The 21,185-nt window shown below is 32.6% G+C and overlaps 3 protein-coding genes across 4 annotated transcripts in view; all 3 read right to left on the bottom strand.

The window, feature by feature from the left end:
* The window catches only part of LOC139091230 (myb-like protein P), a 34,134-nt gene extending 31,925 nt beyond the window's left edge, over nucleotides 1–2,209 (bottom strand). For both annotated transcript variants that reach the window (XM_070641187.1, XM_070641188.1), the window contains exon 1: nucleotides 1,582–2,209. The gene's annotated coding sequence lies outside the window, so the exon portion shown is untranslated. The remainder of the gene's footprint in view (nucleotides 1–1,581) is intronic.
* A 3,581-nt stretch (nucleotides 2,210–5,790) lies between these two features.
* LOC139091411 (U-scoloptoxin(01)-Cw1a-like) lies at nucleotides 5,791–7,404 on the bottom strand. The gene is made up of 4 exons (XM_070641491.1): nucleotides 7,022–7,404; nucleotides 6,520–6,610; nucleotides 6,354–6,457; nucleotides 5,791–6,289 (listed from the first exon to the last, which is right to left on the bottom strand). The coding sequence occupies exons 1-4, from the start codon at nucleotides 7,088–7,090 to the stop codon at nucleotides 6,182–6,184; spliced, it is 372 nt and encodes a 123-aa protein (XP_070497592.1). The 5' UTR covers nucleotides 7,091–7,404; the 3' UTR covers nucleotides 5,791–6,181.
* A 9,118-nt stretch (nucleotides 7,405–16,522) lies between these two features.
* Nucleotides 16,523–20,084, bottom strand: LOC139091410 (uncharacterized). The gene is made up of 3 exons (XM_070641490.1): nucleotides 19,874–20,084; nucleotides 17,343–17,546; nucleotides 16,523–17,287 (listed from the first exon to the last, which is right to left on the bottom strand). The coding sequence occupies exons 1-3, from the start codon at nucleotides 19,997–19,999 to the stop codon at nucleotides 16,583–16,585; spliced, it is 1,035 nt and encodes a 344-aa protein (XP_070497591.1). The 5' UTR covers nucleotides 20,000–20,084; the 3' UTR covers nucleotides 16,523–16,582.
* Between the last annotated feature and the right edge of the window lie 1,101 nt (nucleotides 20,085–21,185).

Genomic DNA, 21,185 nt, shown 5'->3' with positions numbered 1-21,185 from the left:
TTTAAATATCAAAAAGCTTAAATCTGGAATAATTAACATAAATCATCCAAGAAAATTCTAGAAACAGACTTCAGTCTCGTGGAACAGCTGTGCAAGCAATAATGCAAAAGCGTTGATCATCAGAAACAGGAATTTGCATAAAATAGTACCAGTTTAAGACATTTCTCACAATATTTCAATGCTTTCTTCGATCAATTATTTCAAATCAAATTATAATGAGATTCCTCCTAATATCATCAACATGTGCCCTTGCCAATGGAGTAAGTAAGTATAATAAAACCAAATTATTCATACAGCACAATGACTTCTACCTTTATTTTCATTATTATTACTCTCATTTCCAATCCAAAGTCATCAAACCGATAACAGCATCCATGAAAATAAGCCCATGGTTATTGAACGTTGTTGATTTTATTGGCTGCTATTGACAACATTTTTATGATTATCACATGACTATTGTATATGCTAATATAAAAAAGGTATTTTTAGGTGTTACAATTTCAGTGCCTTTTTGTGCTGGCATTGTTCAAAATCGCACAATAGGAATGTTGTAAGGTTATGTAGACATTCTAGTAAACAATTCCTCACAAAATCTCAATAAAGGTCATTGTAAGCATGACCAGATCAATGACCGGCATAAACAAATACCGACATAGACAATTTTCTATCGTAAAGGATCCGCTTATGTTGTGAATTAAATCACTTGCTTGTGATTATCTCAGCTGTGTTTAATTGATTTCATATTTTAATCATTAAAGAAAAAAAGAAAACGACCAGAGCAGCAGTGACTGTAAATTGTCGTAAATGCTTTTTGAGCTTCACGCTAAACTTTCACGAACAATTTTTTTTATGTTATGACTGTATTTACTTGCTATTTATATCTCCGATCGGTGCTGGGATGTTGGATGCGTACATACAGCATGCAAGAAACAAACAAGATTTATAGATCGAGATGTCGTGCCGTAGCTGAATTGTCTATGGTCTTGTTATTGTTTTCAACATCCGCAAAAGCCTCGTTTGTCAATGTACTTAAGATAAAGATATACTGCCTGGTATATAGTACAATGGTCAGAGTAAGAGTTTAATATACAGCACCAATATATTTTCGACAATAGCCTGATGGATCAAAGTCATTCAATCAGTAAGAAATTTATAAAGCATAAAGCAACACAATACAGCACATTCACAGAGTCTTTATTGTAAATTAAAGTGAATTTATTGCAAGCAATCATGGAGACAAGAGGCGAAATACTTTGTCTCGCATAGATGTGAGAAAAAGCAACTTTTACTGAACTTTTTTTTTATTACTACTTCTTCTTGTTCGTATGACTTGTGTCTTATATCTGCTGCTTTTTTTTTTGTTTCAATTGCAATTTACTTGAAATTGGAAATACTATAAAGTATGTATATGTCTTGGTGTAGGCTGAAATTATTGATACACATATATTTTTTATTTATGTCGCAGTTAAGCTGCATGCAATCGAGATTAAATGAAATCTGTGATAGCCTGTGTCTTATGTATATATAAGGCTGGCTGTGTCTCACTTTTCTTTATGAAGTGTCTTTTTTTTGTGTACGAACCTAAATATTAAATTTACATATGGTTGATTACATAACCCATGTGGTAGTTCGGGTTTTTTGTATAGCTGTGTATCTATAGGCTATAACTATAGATCTGTTGAGAAATATGATCGAAATTGAAATTCACAAAAAAAAAGAAGCAGTCAACTTATTTATTCACAAGTAAGTTTCGTTTGGCATTCAATCGTTGATGTCGGGCGAATTTAATCTTCTTCTTGACTTTTTGCTTTTGCCAAAAAATATCCAATTTCTTCTGTATTCCTGTCTGAATTGCACTTCTTCTTCTTCCTTAATTGTCAATCAATAAAAACAATTTTTTCTTCTTTTTTTCTATTTTCTTTTCAATTTTTTTACTTATTTTCACTTTTTTCTAGCTTTATTTCTACACAGCACTGCACTTTTTCTCTCTCTTTCTCACTCACTCTATAATTTTTCCTATTAATTAATCCAGTTTGTTGTATATAAAAAGCTCTTAATCAAAACTGCATTGCATGCATGTACATAATATTCAGATGTGGTCTGGTCAATATCCACCAATACAACTATTGCTAATTTTTAATTAATTCAATACTTTTTAAGGCTGAACTCGCGAATTTTTATTTTTCAAGGCACGTCTTAGCTCTACAACTGCTTCTCACCAACTGAATTTAACTTTAGTTTTTTTTGTGTGCTTCTCTTTCCGTAAAAGAAATGAAAGAAAAACAAGTCTGAGTGAGAAGAAAAAATTGTTAAAAGTTTTTTTCATTTGTTTTGTTTTTGCATGCTCCGAAAATTATGCTCGTGGTCAACGGCGGTTGAGATTTTAGCTTGTGGCGGATTCCATTGAAAGGATCATTTGAATTTTTGTATATTGTTGAGATTGGTGAGACATATGCATGGTCACAGGATTGTCTAGTATTAAATTAGATAACTATGCTTCCCGAGCGACATAAATTAAAAAGAAGGCTCTGCCATGGAGCTTTAAGGTCTCCATGTGGAATTCAAATGGCGTCCATATGGCTGCCAAACGGAGGTGGCTTCCATTTGGAATTAGTAAAAGAGATTTAGGAAAAGGACACTAAAGTCTTCATAACCCAAAGCAACTGGTGACTTTCTGGATGGAAATTGTATCCAAATCATAAATTGACAAAATAAAAATCACGGTAACGAAAACTCACTAAATTTATTTTTTAAATTGGGATTCGAACACAGTATTTAAGCGTAAAACTTTAAATTTTATCAATCTTTAATTTGTCTTTAGATTCTTAGTTGCGAAAATGACAAAATACCCAATTAAATCATAACATACTATGGAATCTGTGCCAATCCTCAATTCAGTTTTAAGAATTAATAAAAGTGTCAACTTACCCACAACAAAAATTTCCAAGAATGTTCACAAACTGTATCAAAAATAAATATATTAATTTATAGACCTGTCCTTAGTATCTCATTGTCGCATATTATGAACTTGAAGGTAAACAAGAACTGGCATTTCTTGGTGTCTTAATTTTTTTCCTACTATTAGCACATAAAAAGACTGTTCTATGACTTTTAAAAATCACCATATAGCTGTTACTTTGTTAAATAATAGTTTAATTTATTTGAAATATTTAATTAAGTTAATTAAACTTTGAGATTCACAGACTGACTCTCATTTTTGATGACTATGGATGTTGAGTATCGTAAAAGCTTTTGCATTTCATGCTCAATTAAGTTTAACTAGCGCAGCTTATGTCATAAATTAATTTATTGCCCCTAAAATTACTGCAATCCGCAATATGTAAAGCTTATGCTGGAAAATTTGTAAAAATAATTAACGATTGTATTCAAATAAAAGCTGCGATGTAAGGGGGTCGTTCGGTTGTTACGGAACTCTCTGCTAGGGAGCTGAGAGCTGGACTAAGCCTCACTCAATCAAATTCAATTCCTCTGGAGATTATGGTCCGAAGTGAGGTGAGTTGAGATGTCAGAATGTCAATTTATCTTGTTACCTAATATTTGAACAGCCCCCAAAAGCTCCAAAAGTAATTGGAATCTAATTATCAAATTATCTAATCCACATCTACATCTCCACAGATAAATCATTTATAAAAAGCTTTAATATCGTGCCTGAAAGGTGAATTATCGAATTTATGAATTAATTTTTAAATATTTTTCCATTTTATTTTCAATTTTTAAACAATTTTTTTCTTTTCTTATTAAATTTACATAAAGAAAAATTTACATAACTTGGTATTGATGTTCAATGGTGAGTTAATTACCCAGCTTAACTTTTTTTTCGATTTAAATGATGATTATAAAATAAAAATGAGTAGCTTATTGATGAAGGTGGATTGAATAAATGAACAATGAGTGATAAGGAGATGAAATAACAATACAAAGAAGTAGGGAGAGTATGAAAAATTAACCTTGTTGAAATTCTATTTGAAGTTGATGATTTGAAGGTTTTGGGATGGAAATTTGACGATGAATTTATGGCGGAAATTGATGGATTTGAATGATTTTTTGGAATGTTGATGGTTGTTGTGGTATTAAGAGGATTTGGCAAAGCTCAGGTTTATAGGAATCTCCAGGACAGAGACCGGGATCGGTTCCGAGTCCAAGACCGAGACTATAAGGGAATTCTTTGATGTTTTGTTTCCGGCAAATTGAATTATTAGACTCAATACTATTACAGTAGAAGACAAACGGTGTAGAAATGACTGAAAATTCAGCCTCAGACTAGCTTAACTCTAGCTCTAGACAAGATTAGATGAAATCTGACCTCAGATCAGAATCAAGTCTGACTGGGACAGCATTTTGGTCATTTCTTCGCAGCTTGCTTTTTAATTACGTAATACAGCGACAGGAAGGAGTCAAAAATGTCCGTTTGCGACTCCTTTGCCAAATTCTCAGCTCCAAAAGTCTACTCAACTGCTAGTCAGATCACCAAAAGGCTTCATCTTAATAATTCATAATCCTTTATGCATTCACATTAATAATTTATGGACACATTTAGCTTAATGAGAATTAAATCAGAAACCACACAAAAATCATGTTCTCACAGCAATAAATATTCATCATGTAATCTGACAGTGAGAAATGACCTTTTGCTCTAAATGCGTACCCGAAAACAGATTTAATTCAATCATAAAGTCTCATAAACATCAACAACTATAGGTCAATTATAAACCATGAGACAGTAAACAATTTACCTATTTAAAATGCAAGTACGTCTGCGAGTCGTCGCGAACGGAAGTGCACATTTCTTTTCTGTAGCTGAACGGATATGTCAGCAAAGTTTTTCTATTAATTCAGTATTAGAAGCATTTTTAAGATCATTAACATAATTTTTTGCTTAATTTCATTGTTAATGCTCAACTTTTAAGTAATTTGATCACTTGCTGTGATGTTTTCTAACAGATCACAAGATTATTACATTGGATCTGACCTTTGCATTTAAATACAAATTTAATTTACTTAATTCCATTTGTCTGGTGTGATTTTCAATTAATTTTGATGAGGAACTAATTGATAATTGTAGGAATTCTTAAGTGAATCTTCATATGGGAAGTAATAACATTAATTAATGATGAGTTATTGGTAATAATTAATGGGAATTTGCTAAATGACAGGCGAAAAAATCGTGAGGAAGCAATTGACAAAAATTTAATTTTTTGTAGATTTGTTAATGGATTTTAGGCTGCATATTATGCGAAACCTTGAAAATATTTTGAAATATTTCCAATCAGCTTGTGGATTCGATGATTTTTCGCTTAATTTCCTGTGGTTTCTGTAGGTAGACTTTAGTGATTATTAATTTTGAGGATGAAAAGTGAGGAAATCTAATGGAATTTTCAGGTTACCTAAATGTTTTCAAGTTTGAATATTGGGAAATTCGACCTCTGTTGATTATTGAGATGTTCGGTCTCTGTTGATTGATTTTGAGTTTGATTATCGAATGTACCGAATGCAAATTTCTTGGTTTTGACAATTTTAAGATTCAAATTGTAAGCATTTGTGACTTTGATACTTAAATTCCTCTAAAGGACAACTTGACAGCGTGCAAAAGTTTAGAAATATTGTCCACGGCACGTTGTGACTTCGACTTTGAGTCAATATTCTTGATCCAATATCCGGATTAAGACTCTAGCACTCTAGCGAAGGCAACAGTTACACTGATCTATGGACACTATTTTTCGACTTTTTCAAGCCATGAATCTTTCTAGACGAATCAACTCTGGAATGCTATAATGAGTTAATAATATCCAAAACTAACTTTTTTCCTTCAATTTTATAGCAAAACATCCCCAAAATCCTTCAAATCACTAATAAGTACTTTATCCATTCCTACATATTAATCCTAGACAATTCCTTATAATTCCATCCATAATTCTAATTAAATTCCATAACAAAACCTTCAATTCGCAACTTCATGAGAAAAACATTTTCATCAAGGGCAAGGATTGCATCAATTTCTATTTTCCTTGATAATAAATTAAATAATAAAAACTTATATCACAATGGAACTCATTCAGATGAGGTTTCATTTTGTCTTATTTCTTTCGTTCGTTGATGAAACAAAAAAGTACAGCACATAAATAATAAAGGTGGACTTAAACAACAAAAAAGTAGTTGAGAATTATATAGGATTTCCATCAGCATCCTTATAAAGCTCTTCATTGTTAAGATATTGATCCTCAGCTTGTGAGCAGTCCACGTTAAAGAACCAGTCACATACTCGATATGCCTGTTGATTGAGAGTCAAAATTGTCAATGGATATAAAGTATAAATAAATAATCAATTAATTTGCCTGATTAAAGACCGTTCCATTGGGACAGAGGAATGAATATTGATGACCTGAATGCACACACCAATGCCACACTTGACATCTTGTTTCCATATCAGCATAATATCCTGTGAAAATGTTTTATTTAATTTTGGCATTAATTAATTAAATTGAAATTTTCGAATTTTACCAGGAAGTCTATTTTGACATGAGAATGAGCCACCCACAGGCACTTCTGAATAATTTGGATAATCAATTCCAGCTGTGTAACCGGCAATTTGCTACATATGAGAATAAATAAAAATAAAAATTCATTTATTGACCCAGAAAACAAGAGTTTTTCACACTTTATAGCTAATCATCATCACATTTTGTTATGTTCAATTAAAAAGGGGGCACTGAGCAATCATAATGCACAAAAGATTTATCTCACAGTCACTTCTGTTTTTTATTTTCAATTAAGCATTTTTATTTCACTTCCATTATATTTTTTTAAGCGCCAAAAACGTGAATTAAATGATTACACAAGAATAGTCATTGGATTGCCCTCGAATTGTATTCACAGATTCTTTTGCAAAAACATGTTGCATGCTGACTGACTGTTATGATTTACTTAATTTGCATTAAAACTTTGCGTATTTTTCACATATTCATGCGGAATTGTTTATTATGTATATGCAAATGTTACTTACGCCGCTAACAATTATGGTGAGCATGTAAAGTCCCAATGTGATTTGGAGGAAGCACACGAGTTTCAACATTTTTGAGATTTGATTTGTTTTCCTGTATTAGGCACTAAAAGGTGTGAACTTTTGGGTTTTTGGGTGATTTTTGAGTTTCTGGATGTTTTGCTGGATCTACTGGATCTTTTGAATTTGTTGGTTTCTGGATGATTAACTGAGCTTCTGGATCTTTTAAACTTTTCTCAATTTTCAATATTAATCCACAAATTTTAAATTATTACTTCCAATTTAATTAACTTCCTGCTTTGTCACTTTATTGAATCATCAATTTATTTAACTGTATATCCAAATTAACTTCACAATTCACGCACGTATGTAACAATATCTTTACCTCAAAGCATCTGGCGTTTAAATAAAATCTCAGCAAAATTGAATCATATATTTATATTTTTTGCAGCAGCAGTAGTACAGCAACGCGTAGATTGTTGTTGCTCATCGCAAACCCCACCAAAATTGCCTTTTCTTCTCAATGAGTTTTTTGTGTTGTTTTGGATGGAAAAATCTCATAATATTGAAAAGATTCTCGTTGCTGCTTCTCAGCAGAAGCGCCAAAAAATATGATTTTAAGTCAAATAAGATTCCGATGTCATTCAATGTTGCTTTATTATGAATATAAATAATTTGAGTCTATGCCACGATTTCATGTGGTTATGCATGCTCATCAATGAAAGACGACGATGAAAGAAGCCTCTTAGCATATGATGCAATTTGCTTTTATTTTCTTCATCTCTCATTGTCTTCAAAAATGAGCTTTTTTGGAAATGGTGATACATTAAAACATAATTTTTATGAGATCAGAGCTGTGAAAAGAAATTGTCGAACGTTGATGCAATAATGACCGTCTTATTAAGCTTTAAATAAATTGGAGCTGGTTTTTATGTATTTTTCCTGTGAGATTAAAAATTGTGTGACTTAGTTGTGGACATGAATGATTTTTTGATGAGAATTTGCTTAAAAATGTTTCAAAATGCTTATATGCTTACTTCCTGTTTTGGTGAGAATGTGTTTTAATGCTTCAGTGATAAAGTGTTTTTTTGTAGGACGAAGTAAGAATAAGCAATAAGTTCATGAGAAAATCAACACTAAAACTTACACTGAGTTATGAATTTTGATATGTTCAAGCAAGCAGAACTGTACTAATTCATAAATTAAGATCTGAAGTTCTGAATTATTTTGTCGATACTTCATTTTTAGTGTCTGTGGACTTTTATTGTTGTTTTTATTTTAATTGTGTCGACGACCATCACGGTCCGTAAAAATTCTATTTGATTACTGATTATTGTGGGATCAAGGGAATACTTAAATTAATTACTTTACATCGCTGGTCACGTAGATCAATTGTGACCCATGGTTTTCCTCAGATGGCGCCTAAAGCTGGCTCTATCGCTAACTTCTGTCTGCCAATTACCAGTACCAAGAGCAATATTATCTCAATCGACAGCCTCTTTCAAGAGTTTTATTGTCATATACTTTCAGGTCCGTTCTATCAATATTCCATTCATAAGGTAATCTTGTAGCTCTTGTACTGATCTATAATGCTATATCTTCACGTTTCTGATCCGTTCCTAAGATCAAACGTTCTCTAGAGCACCAAATTAGTCTTGATTTCGTACATTAAGCAGTTGAAGCATATTAACTTAGAATCAAACAAATAAGAACATGGTTGGATTCGAACCGACAACTTTGTGATCGATACCATGCCAAATTTGAACCAATCGACTTTCTGTTTCCTCTACGGAGGCACTTAGGTGCTTTAACAACTGAGGATTTTAAGAACATAGATATCATACATAAATTTCCATCAACTCAACATAAAGATGAGCGCATGCATCTTAAGGTCTATGTTAAATTCATTTAACCATAAAATGTTGAATTAAAGCTACCCAAACTTGAACTATGAATCCATGCTGAATTAACACATTCAAAATAGCACTTAAAAATCAAAATAAAGTAAGTGGACTTTCGTCATCTCCATTAATTCTACCTTTTTTAATTTCTTTTGTTTATAGACAACGGCAGCATAGTGAAAATTGAATAAATCCATTTCCTTTAATGATGACCATCGAAATGGAACAATTTAAAGGTGGGTTGGAACTTGAAATACTAAATTATAATATGTGAATCAGATTGCATACATAAAATTTTGATTTTCAGACCTTTAGCTTTGCGTGAAAACTAAAACTACATCGGCAACAATCTTTTATGCTTAAGCTTTACGAAATTCCATTCTTCTCGTTTTATTTTAATACAATAATCTTTTTTTCCGTTTTAATTATTTCTGATTCTCGATTACTAATAGGTAATGATGATGAAAAGGGCAAGTAATTAAATCATTATGCAAACTGCCTTCTTCTCTTTTTCAATGAACGGCACTTGATTGAAATTATTTGCATTATTTCATTTAGAATCTTTTATTCGCGCGCGCGAAACAGCAACAAAACATTAAAAATCACGCACTGAAAGGTCGTGAGAAAGAAGCACAAAATGTTGTGAAGAAATAAAAGTTTTAAAAATTGAAATTAAACTAAGCGATTAACTGGAAGCGTTTGGTATGAAACACGGTAACCCGAGCAGCAGTAAATGAAGGAAGCTGAGCCACGGAGCCTTCAAGGGTCCCGTACTTAATTCGCTGGACGTACAGGTCAATTGAGATCCATGCTCTCCCTCAGAATGCGTCTGAAGCTGGCTTTATCACTGACAACCGCATGCCAACTACCGATGCCAAGTGCATTCTCGAAAGCATGTTTCCATGAATTCTTAAGACGCTCTAATGATCAGCTGAACCTCTTTTGCTAAAATCAAAAGGAAGACGTCTCTATTTGGCATGACTATCCATATGACTGTCCATGTAGCTGTTCATATGACTGTCCATGTAGCTGTCTATATGACTGTCCATGTAGCTGTCCATATGACTGTTCATATAGCTGTCTATATGAGTGTCCATGTGGCTGTCTATATGATTGCCTATATGATTGTTCATATGACTGTCCATGTGGCTCCGCATTTAGTTTATCAGACCCTTCTTAATTTGCATCGCTCGGGCAAGGAATAAATTAATTTTCGGTACTTAATGTAATTCTAACTCATTCATGAAATAATATTCTGATGAACATTTTAATTTTCAAAAAATTTATAAATATTAAATCGTTTCCATCATTAATCTTGACTGAATAAGTAACTTTGACATTGTCGATGTTAGTTCAGTGAAATACAAGCATTTACTTTTTATTTTTCATGTCTTGAATTAAACATTTTTTCATTTTGAATTTCGTAGTCGTTCCTGGAGCTCTTTTAGCATTGCACATATTCATGATGTTCTGGATGTTGGGGCTATTTATGTGAAGATTGCTGGATTTATTGGTGTTTGTAAATGCTGCTAGATGTATGATTACTTGCTGGCTTACTTAAGGACTGCATTCATGTCCATTTGGAGCTTAGGTTACATTAAAAAGGTAGGACGTGGCGTCTAGAGTACGGTCAAGGATCCCGGAAATCACACTACATAGAAATGACCGAAAATTCAAACCCAAGCAAACTAGACCCAGGGATGAGGCCGGATTTAACCGAATCTGGCCTTAAGCCAGTGTCACTCAGGACTGTGCCCGTATTTCTCTCCATTTCTACATCATTCGCTTTCTCAAAGTCCTTATTTAACTCTAACTTCCTCAAAGTTCCTTAAAACACAACATTAACATCAAAGTTTGTTAGCTCATGACTAACAGATGTAAAATAAAGAATCATCATACACTTCATCATATATTTTCCCATTTTCATTTACATTTGCTAATTTATAGATGTGCGGTTTATGCAATGTTTGTCCTTTATTCATATATTTTACTGTAAATTTTCTTGATGTTTACTACAGATATATGAATCATGACTGTCTGTCTATGTCTGTATGTTTGAGTTATGAATATTTTAAATTCTGTTTTTTTTTTTGGAGTAAAACTGCATAAAATTGGCTGTTGATGCCACATGAGATATCACTGTCTGCACATCTAATCTCATTTCGGTTGACTAAAAAAGTTTGTGGATGTTATGTATTATTTTGCATTTCAGATCATTTTTGGGATGGTAAAAATAATAATTTTTAAATGAATTAAATCATAAAATGAAAATTTATTTAGAGCTTGATGCTGTTTAGATTTTATGATGCTTGGGAGTGACACGAAAGTTCCATTTTGCTATGCATATGTATATTGCATATAGGAGCTTGTCGTTTATATGGAATCTGTTCAGATTCTATGTGGTTATTATTGTCATCTTTCAGTCACTCGAGCTTTAACTTGAATTTACTTATGATTTGTTTGAAAACATTGGTGCTTTTGAGATGCAATGTGTAATTTTAAGTGGAATTTGAGTAAACAAGTCATGTTCTGGAATGGGAAAGCTATGAAATTATTCAAAATGCTTAAAGTCCAGTCTTACAAGTTGAAGGGACTGCGCTTAACAATCTAAACACTTCAGACCTACAGTTTGTACTGGATATTGAACCACTTACAAGCTCTGCATATTACAAAGACACGAATAAGTCATAAAACCTGATGTATTACACTATTATGTATCCAGCTAGAATTCGTATCCACAAGATTTCGCAATACTAAAAGCATACCAAGCAATGGATATACATTATGTGCCAAATACTTAAAAACAGTATCCAACTTAGGAATTATGCTTCTTAACTTGAACAGTGAAATGGAAAAGACTCCGAAAATTTGACATGACCAGGAATTGAAACCAGAACCTTTGGTACGTACGGCAACCGCTCTACCATTTAGGCCATTGATGCCATTTTACCGTAATGCAATTTCCGAACATTCCCTTCCATAAATATATCATTCGTGTCGCGTTCCATCAGAATCTGCTAAAAATAGACACCACAAAATAAAGCTCATCATTCTCTCGCCTCAAATTACAATTTTACATCAACAAAAGCTCACCGCTAAATGATATCGCAGCTATTATCATCATTGTCCTCATGTTTAACAATAGCAATGTCCATTTTCCACTCAAAGCCACTATAAAATAAAATCCATAGCGACAAAAAGTCTATTCAATTACATAAAGATGTTTGCCTGACAACAAGGAAATTGACGACAAATGGAAAACTTTAGACAAAAATTTTACAAACAAACAAGAAATTCAATCTAAAATTCACAGAACTTAACTTTTATGGAAGTAATTCTGCACACACAATTCAGTCACTTATTATATCAAACAACATGAACATTAAAGCTTCATGAAGCTCGCAACAAAGTCATAGATGAGGAATGAGGAAAATTGAGACGGCAGACAGTTCTTCTTCATATTCAAGCTCATATTTTATTTTAAGAATTATTCTATACATCGAATGAAGAAGACGGAAAGTCAAGAGAAGTGAAAAACTCAGACATTATAAGTGCTATCATGTTAGAAGATATGAAATGTGAATTGGCAGTGTCTTAATTGAAGATAAATCAAGAAGACAATTAAAAAATGAACTTGACTAAAAAATCATATTTTGCAGCCAGAAAATAAAAAGTTATGTTCGGTTCTGTCTGCAAAAGCAAGTCGAGTCAATGAAATAAAAAAATTCTACATAAATTTAATTATGGATATAAAAAAGCTTCATTAAAAAGTTGGCCTGATTTATATTCATTTGACTTGAATTTTCATTGATGTGCCATAGAATGTGCTGAAGCGTAGGGCTGAATAATTAGGATAAAATTCCATAAATGCCAATTTTAAATGCTTTGGACTGCTTTGGGGTTAATCACAATAATCGTCAGCCCTAATGGATTATTTCTTGATATTTGTCCACTTGCCCTCCTCAAGCAAGGGTGTGGAATTGAACAAAATGGTCAAAAACAGCACTCATGATGCTGTCAGAGCACTTCTACGTCTTTTTGGCATTATGTTGTATTTACGGTCTTAACAATGTTCTACAGCTCGGACTCTTCTACCATTTCATGTCTGTGAAGTGACTTGGCATAGAAATGCTTGAAACAGCTTGAAATTACCTAGTGGTAAGCCTTAGTCCAATTAATGGACACACTTGTTTTACATACATTTTGAGACTTTAATTGACCGGTAAGAACAAGGAGTTTAAGCTGATTCTGATTCCAAAAATAGAGCATCAACTCACATTAATCCACAACACATCTCCCATACCACATTATACATCATAAGTCAACGAACCTCCCCAAACCCAAAATGCTTTTAACGACACCGACAAGTGTTTTACAACCGAAATTATCAAATTATCGTACACCTTGAGGTAGGCTTTTATGGATGTTTAGAAAATGGAAGTGAGCATGTCATAAAAACGTTGTTTATGTTAACCAAGAGACCATCATCAAATGCTGATGATAATTTCATTAAATTCCCATTATTGTGGCTTCGTAAATATTTGGTTTTATAGCATGCGTCTGATTTTTTACCATTTTTTACTTCCCAGAGCTTGTGTTATGGATCCTCATTAAATTTACCTGGAATGATGCTACACGAGTCTCCGTCAGATGACATAGAAATCAATCTCATCTTCATCAATAAAATGCACAAGTCTGCAAATTTATAAAAATGCCATGGCATTGCATCTCTTGAGGCAAACTTTAAAGTCATTCATTAATTGCGCAATAGAATCTTTAATGATGACCAATTGATGAACAACTAATTATGTGCTGAATTGAGATCTTTTTACTCATTTTAATATTTATTCCTTTATATTGGGTCAATAATTTCATCAGCATTAGACTTAGTAAGCTCATTAAATTATAAAAGAAGTACTTTACACATTGTAAGCAGCATTCAGCTAGTCGCTTTTTCAAGTTCACGGTTAATTTTAATGCATTAATATTGTCGTATTGTGGGCTATAATTAAATTGCTACGCAACTTATGGAAAACATCTTCTGTGGATATACACATTTTTAATAAAGTCATTAAAGCTGGTTGTGTAAAAAAATGTCTGAAAGGGAAGATAAAAATCAAATTAAGAGACATGTGAGGAATTTCAATCAAATTTTTTTGATGGAACTTCCTCTTTTTGAAAAAAATCTAATTCCAGTACGTGGGGAGTCTTAATGTGTTTTTAAATAAGTGACGATTTTTTGATGCGACATCCAAGGGATGGGAATTTTTCAAAAATTTGCAGAAATGACTAAGCAGAATTGATTATTTTACTGACTGTACAGATCAAATGTGATCCATATCCACTCTCAGGTAGTGCTGGAAGCTAGTTGATTGCTGACCCGATCTCGAAGTTGACTCGATTCCGTACAAAATTCAAGGTGACTTTGAGTTCTGTTGGTGATTTAAGTCTACACTTTTCTCATGCAAAGTTCTTACATCCTCTCTAACGAGCATATTAACTAGTTATGCCTAATAATGGGATTCCTCTAATGACCTTTCAGCTTTATATATGTAGCACTTTGCCACATAGTAGAATATCCCCCCGATAGCTCAGTGGTAGGAGCATGCGAGTAGATAACACTGGAAGTTGGTTCTAGTCCTAATCTAAGATCCGTTTTCAGAATTATGCATTTTTTTCAGTTCATTTTTCATCTCATACATAGAGTTGTTCAGCCCACAAAAATCATCAATCAAACTTCCTCAAACTTAATTTCCAACATTCAAACTCAAAAAAACACTCAAAATTCATATTCGATTCAGTCAAAACAATTCTGAGAAGAATTATGCTTCCCTTGTCATTCATGCTATAATGAATAGAAACAAATAATCACACTGCAGCTTATTAGCAAAGCATTTACACGGTTTTGTGATTTCAAGAAGAGAAGAAAAAAAAATAAATTAAAGCAAATTTCAACGTATTATTCATTTTGGGCTATCGCATATCCAACGATCTACAAATTTTATTTAAGTTGTTTTTTTGTTATTATTCGAATCATGATTCGGCTATAGTCGAGTAAGTGAATTGTTTTGTTCAGTTTTAAGCGTCACTTAAAAGTCAATTTTATGGAGGAATTGCTTGTGTGGATTGTGAAATGCTTGAACTTTTTTTGGACATTTTTATTGCAGTGGATGATCTTTGAATTTATGGGTATAGTTTTAACTGTAAATTAGGTCATTTTTGGTATGGCATCAATATTTAGAGCAGCAACTGCTTTGCCCAATATATTCAACAAGTTTAACAACTCTATAGCAAGTAACCAATTCTAAAATCCACGCAAACTATTAAAATCGTCCATATCATAAATTAAAGCTTAAGAATTTCTAGATCCAAAAAGATAACAAGAGATTATCCATTATTATATTTGATCAAAAGCTTTACCTTCACTTAGAGACGATAGAAAAATTTCAGAGGGACAGATAATCCTTATTAGATCCTTTTTATTCCATCAAGTCTTTGTACAGACAACTCTTCAGTTAATCTGGTATTATTAGTGAAGTTCTACAATTTTTATTTGCTACTTTATGCATTTCAGACTGACTGTTGATTTATTACAGAATTGGTAGGTCAGCGACTGTTAGATGGAAAGCATATAGTAGCAACCTAGGCTCCAAAATAGAGCATGGTTCTGTACTCAAGGCCATCGACCGCCACAAGAAGGTGAAATAGCCCAAAAGGCACACTATATGAGAATGTTGGAATGGAATATATGTGATTCTGACAAAATAATGATGTCCGTTAAAATTGGCAAAATTCTGAGTCATGTCGGAATCACGTTCTTTTAAGGACATAGTTTTCCGGATTCTCCTTCTCGTTTGGCTTTCAAATTGGTTCATGGTGTGATCCCAATAAGAGCAGTACCCTGGAGTATAAAGGTTAATCTATTCAGCACTCATGCACCTTTTGGAGAGCATTGTGAGGCATGGTGCATTACAAAATGAAAAATTGATTGGACTAAGCTAATTTAAATAGTTTCATTGCTTGATATAGTTTCATTGTATTAAATAGACTTACAGTTAGCAGACATCACTCAAAACTAAGCAAGAAATTAAGAAAGTTCCATTTTTGCCAATAGATACCAAAATTTTAATAAATCACAAGCTTTCTAGTCAGCAACAAATCAAAAATTCAATCAAATTTCACCTGCAGCAAGAATTGGCATTACCATTTCTGAATAATGTCCGCATATTTTAATTTCAGTCCATCAATAAGAAATTAATTCAAATTGACGTGAGAGTCCAAGATTCAATCATCATTGAGTCAACCATAGTGCATCATAACAAGCCTCAATTATGCTAGAAATTTTCTCTCCATTATGTCTTGTCTCAATGGGTCCAAATTATAAAGACTTGAACGTGACTAATGCATCTGAAAAATTATTAAAAACAGCCACAGGGAAAAAGACAGAAGCTGCAAAAAAAAATATGCAATTGGCAACAAGAAGTCGAGTAGAAATAAAAGAAAATAATTCATCATCGTTTCTATTATTTTATTCAGCACTTAATAGATTTATTTTCAGATCTACATCTCTTGCAGTAGTAAAACTTGCATAAGTTTAGGCCATAAAAATAATGGAAACAAAAGAGAAATAAGATTAATCTAAAAAGTCTTGCCTTACTATAACTTAATGTGCATCTGCTTTGAATAAGAAGCGTTTTCGATGACTTCCAGATCGCTTACGAATATTGCGAATTGTCGTTACAGAATCTTGCGTTTGATCATCATCGCCAGGCATTTCAATGATTGGATCAAGTACGGATAATGAAATATATTTGTGTGGTGGTTGCGGCGTTTCATCGGAATCGAATTCAAATGATGATGTTGAGTCAGAAATGTCTGATGTTGCAACGCTTGCATCAATATGATTTGTTGAGCTTGGTATGAGTTCTGCTTGATAATCATTTGACTCTTCCATTTCCTCACTTACACTTTCGACCTCCTTTTCGTCAATCGAATTCTTTTCAGCTTCCTCTATTGAATTTATATCAACCATTGGAGATTCATCCTCATTTGTTATTGAGAGCTCTTCTGTTGGAATAATCTCATATAGCTTCACATCCTCCTTTATCGGACTACTTGTGTGCTGCTCAATACTCTCTAAAGTTTTAATTTCCTGTGAATTTTTAATATTCTCATTCAGATTCTCTTCTGCTGTCAAGTTGCCAAGGAATGCACGATTCGATTCATGATAATATTTTCTCGATTGTGAGCAGTCAAAGTCATATTGATGCTCCCAAACGCAAACGAGTACACGTTGATCAAAGCGTGTTCCATTTGGACATATGAATGAGTAGACACCCTCGTGACCTTGGACACATCTGTGGAAAATCTTTAAGTGCAAAATAATTGTTAAATCAGCCATAAAATGTAATTAATTGTCATACCTGACAATCATTATCCATGTCCGCATAGTAACCAGGCTCAGTGTCTTCACAATCAAATTCACTATCAACAATATTATTTCTGATTGATTCGGAATCAGCTGGCAGACGTTGAATTGTTGGATTTTTTACTTCCTCTTCTTCCTCATCGCTATCTTCGCTTCTCAGTGACTCCTCTGTATTTTCACTCAAATCTAATTCAAATGGCTGAAAATGGAAAAATAAGAAAAATGAGGGATGAATTCGATGAAGCATAAAATGTTGATTTATGTGCTATAATGATGATTTTTAAATAAATATCGGGAATGAATAGCAATGACTGCAATGTAATTTTGTATATGGTAGAAGGGGTGACCTATAAAATACCGTAATTTTTTATGTCTTCCTCTTTAATTTACATTTCGACTGAATCTAGGTTAATTTAAAGACAAATTTTCGTTCAATTTATATTAAAATAAATCATCTTTAAAGCTACAACCATACACAGTCAAGTACATCTGCTGACTAAGTTTAAAAGTAATGACATCATTCAGAAAAGTTTTGCTGATTCAGATACGATGCAAAATTTGTGATTTCATTTTATGTAACCCTTAATTTTATTTTGATAACGGAAGATAAGCTTGCTTTAAAATGAATATGAAGCAAGTGTCTTTATGAGATGAAAGATTGATCTATTTTGGGATGTGACTTGATAACATTTTATGAACATTGAATTAATATTTGGGTTAAATGAATTAATTTTGAAGGAAGTTTATGAGCTTGTAAGGTTTATCTTGATTCTTAAGGAAAAGCACTCAGAGTTGATGAATTATTCAATAGAGTTCCGTTTGTTCGAGACAATTTGACAATCTGGAAGTCTACTGTCATATATTTCATTAACTAAGCTAATCATTTAGTCAATTAAACAACTAGAATCCTATCCACTTGGAAATTTCAATTGGAAAATAAGACAAATTAGTCATATTGGAGCTTATGTAGTGTTTTGTGTGAGAATTTGTGTACAAAGACAAACATCAAGAAGCATGCTTGAGAAATTGTCCTTTAAAATTAGAATTGAAACTGCTTAAGCGTTGAACTTGTTCTGAATTTATAACAAACCATATTCTAATTAACTATCTTTTAAATGTAACTTGAGAACAGGGATAGATGAGGTACTCATACTCAACACTTGGGTTACTCGATTCTCAATCCTCAATACCCGAGAAACCAATAATGGAATCATATGATTTTCATGAGGTCGAGACTAAGGCTTCCTAGATTTATCGAGACTGAAACTTCGAAGATTCCTTTTTAAGTCCCGGTCTTGATCCCAGTCTAGGATTTAGTCTTGAAAATTTGCCGAGACTTCGGGAAACCCTTTGATTCATTCATGTAGGAAATGCTCGATTAAGATGAATCTATACGCAGATCTAGAGTCAAGCGAAATTCTTGATGATAGATTAAGTAGTATAAGCATCGATTACCATGGTTCTAATTTTACTGTTTGATAAGATGTCCTGTTTACTGCATTTAAGTGTATGTGTAGATCGGGCCATAATAAATTTGTTCTTAAATTTTTGCGATTCCATGCTCTTGTCAAAAGAGAATACGAATATTTATGGTTAATTCCAAAAATCAATCCAAATTAATCAAACATCCCCAAAATATATTTAATTAAGAAAAATATTCCAAAACCCCATGACATCAACTATTTAATTAAAAATTTTCATTAAACGCCAATTGAATTTTCCAACTAATTAATTATTCCCTCAACAATAGCTCATCCAAAACCACCATCACCAGAACAAACTTCCAGACTGAAAATCTAATTGCCAATTACACATTTAATTAGATTTCAATTGAAGTCAATTCATCACTTCACTCTTTTATATTTTAAAATGGAACAGACAAAAAAATAGTTTCCCATAAAATCATGTCAATCAGCTACGGCAGCACGTGTTAGAATTCTTTATATATGCAAAAGTGATGCAAATTAAATCTCTGAATTGTTCTATTATTCAGCATATATTCGAGAGTGTGACATAATGAAACTTTTTTTTGGATTGAATGAATGAACCTCTAAAGCTGACTGACTGATTATATTGCGCACTTATTCAAGTTCAAGAGCTTCAACATTGATTTTCACATGATGATACAGTGGCTTAAAATAAAGAGTTCGATGACTTTCACACATAAAAAATTTAAATAATGTGCCACATTCTTGCAGTTTTTCCATACTGCACGTATGTTGCTTTCCTTATGTCACTTAATTGTGTATGCGTAGTGCTATATTGAGTACGGGTTCACCTACATAAATTTTCATTATTTCAATTGACCAATGCCTTTTATATCATTGCATGTGCTTGCCATATGTATGGACTGTCCCGGAAAAATGTACAAATTTGTATGTGTCCGTTTTATTTATAGCCACAAACTTCACTGTCTCACTTCACACACTCATTCATTTAATATCCGTTATCCACTTTTATAATCATGTATATATATGAGGATGTGAATGGGATAACGACAGAATCACTTTTTTTGTCATCCTTTACCTGTGTGGTAATTGCATCAGTTGTATCACTAATTGCTTCGGTTATATCCTCATCCGCTTTCAAATTATTTAATCCAATTAGCAGGAAAATGAAAATTAAATATCCACCCTTTATGCTCATCATCATTGTCAGTATAATTGCTTCACAATAATCATTAATTCACTAAAATAAAATTACTGCACGGCACTCGGTTCTTTTATTTTAATTTACACTATATGAGGTCGAGAATAGTAATGAAACTTAGTTAGTCGTTTAGCGATATTTATATATTATTTTTTTTGTCAACCACATTTAAATGCTATCCATTCAATTGTAAAGAATTTTTATACTTTTCGTCACTTACTTGTGCTGACTTCTTATTCTTCTTTGTTTTATTGACGACCATACCGCATGGTGAATTTTGAATTGAAGATGGAATGGCATAAAATTAGAATATTGGAAGTAACGATATCAAAAAAATGGCATGTCTGTATACACACATATGCATGCATAAAATGCTATTAATAGAAAAACAATTTATTTACTTTATTTTCTGGCATCGGACATCAGGTTGACGTGCCACAAGTTCTATATATGCTATTGTTCTCAATTATTTCAAACATACATGACAATTATTTACAATTCATTTGATATCCTCATGTCTGTCTAGTTTTACATTCTTAATTGCCAGCAATTTTTCATTTCCATCAATTCACATCTGATGCTGCTGGATTTTTTTTACTGTCCAGAAAAAAGCCATTCCAATTGAAATCAATTCGTAATCATTCAGCAAACAAATTCTTTTACTATTTTTCCTGTTATTTGCAACAATGTTTTTTAGTGCTATTTTGATGAATTCAATTCACGTTCGGCAGCCGAATAAATTGTCTCATGTTGGAATTTATCAGGTTTAAAGACTAGTGCTTCTTGATTTCAATACCTACATATATTGAAAATAATATAAATTATTTTGAATCTGGAGCACTTATGAATATTGGTATACTTATAGATTATTGGTGAAAAATTCATGATAGGTGGTCGTAACGCGTGTAGACAAATGGAATTGACATAGAAAATTTTAAGGCATACATGTGTTATGGAATTAGCTATTTTGTGAATATGCTCGGAGTGGTAGAATGGTTTGACCGACCACAGATTGGTAATTTGAAGACTTTTCTTAAGTAAGGACATGAGTTCGATTCCTAATAGAAGTCGATGTTTCAAAGATTACAAAGAATGAAGTGGACTTGTCATGTATAGGATCTTAATGCCTCAACTTCGACAAATTCTCGATATCAAGATGGATAATCCAGGCAAGGGCGTAATTAGAGAG

This window comes from Chironomus tepperi, unplaced genomic scaffold (assembly GCF_022539635.2).
Source record: "Chironomus tepperi strain 1889 unplaced genomic scaffold, CSIRO-AGI_Ctep_v1 contig_244, whole genome shotgun sequence".
Lineage (NCBI taxonomy): Eukaryota > Metazoa > Arthropoda > Insecta > Diptera > Chironomidae > Chironomus > Chironomus tepperi.
The sequence above is the reverse complement of the archived record's forward strand: the minus strand, read 5'-3'. Positions and strand labels throughout refer to the sequence as shown.

Bases quoted from the DNA above. Each gene is read 5' to 3' on its own strand.
- LOC139091411 (XM_070641491.1), bottom strand. From the start codon at position 7,090: ATGTTGAAACTCGTGTGCTTCCTCCAAATCACATTGGGACTTTACATG. The intron at 6,458-6,519 runs GTAAAATTCGAA...ACATTTTCACAG, and splicing joins ATGTCAAAATAGACTTCCTG to GATATTATGCTGATATGGAA. The intron at 6,290-6,353 runs GCAAATTAATTG...CTCAATCAACAG, and splicing joins ATGGAACGGTCTTTAATCAG to GCATATCGAGTATGTGACTG.
- LOC139091410 (XM_070641490.1), bottom strand. From the start codon at position 19,999: ATGATGATGAGCATAAAGGGTGGATATTTAATTTTCATTTTCCTGCTA. The intron at 17,547-19,873 runs GTAAAGGATGAC...TTCCATTTTCAG, and splicing joins CTGATGCAATTACCACACAG to CCATTTGAATTAGATTTGAG. The intron at 17,288-17,342 runs GTATGACAATTA...TTGCACTTAAAG, and splicing joins ACATGGATAATGATTGTCAG to ATTTTCCACAGATGTGTCCA.